The sequence below is a fragment of the Penaeus monodon genome, chromosome 19 (genome assembly GCF_015228065.2).
Source record: "Penaeus monodon isolate SGIC_2016 chromosome 19, NSTDA_Pmon_1, whole genome shotgun sequence".
NCBI lineage: Eukaryota > Metazoa > Arthropoda > Malacostraca > Decapoda > Penaeidae > Penaeus > Penaeus monodon.
In genome coordinates, this window is record NC_051404.1 from 39,790,074 (window position 1) to 39,790,468 (window position 395).

General features: G+C 36.2%; 1 protein-coding gene across 1 annotated transcript in view; it reads right to left on the reverse strand.

The window, feature by feature from the left end:
• Positions 1-395, reverse strand: part of LOC119585229 (transcriptional coactivator YAP1-like) — a gene marked incomplete at its 5' end in the record, with an annotated part of 37,721 nt that overhangs the window by 7,786 nt on the left and 29,540 nt on the right. Inside the window, 1 exon segment of the mRNA XM_037933888.1 lies at positions 1-50. Within this exon segment, the coding sequence (XP_037789816.1) occupies positions 1-50 (50 nt within the window).

The window sequence follows — 395 nt, forward strand, 5'->3', positions numbered from 1 at the left end:
ACCTGCTGCTGTCTTGCTTCTTCTTGCAGACTCATTTGCAATGACTGTTCCTGAAAAAAAAATTGATTCATTGTGAATAAAAATAAAGGTTTGATTTTTTTTAACATACCTAACAATCATTATCCATTTATATCATGTATCCATATATACTCCTTTCATTAAATATGTGAAATTATTTTCATATGGGTAATTAAAGGCACAGCCAGCTTTAAGAGTAAGAATCTTTTCCCTGCTAAAATGCTACTCATGCTGAACATGAGCAGGACATAAAGTCGATGGAGAGAGCAGTGAGTTAACAGCAGACCAATATTACCTCTACCTCCTCTACTAATCCTGGCATGTTGCCATGTAAACACTCACAAACCACCACACCCACCCTGTACCAAACAGTAATG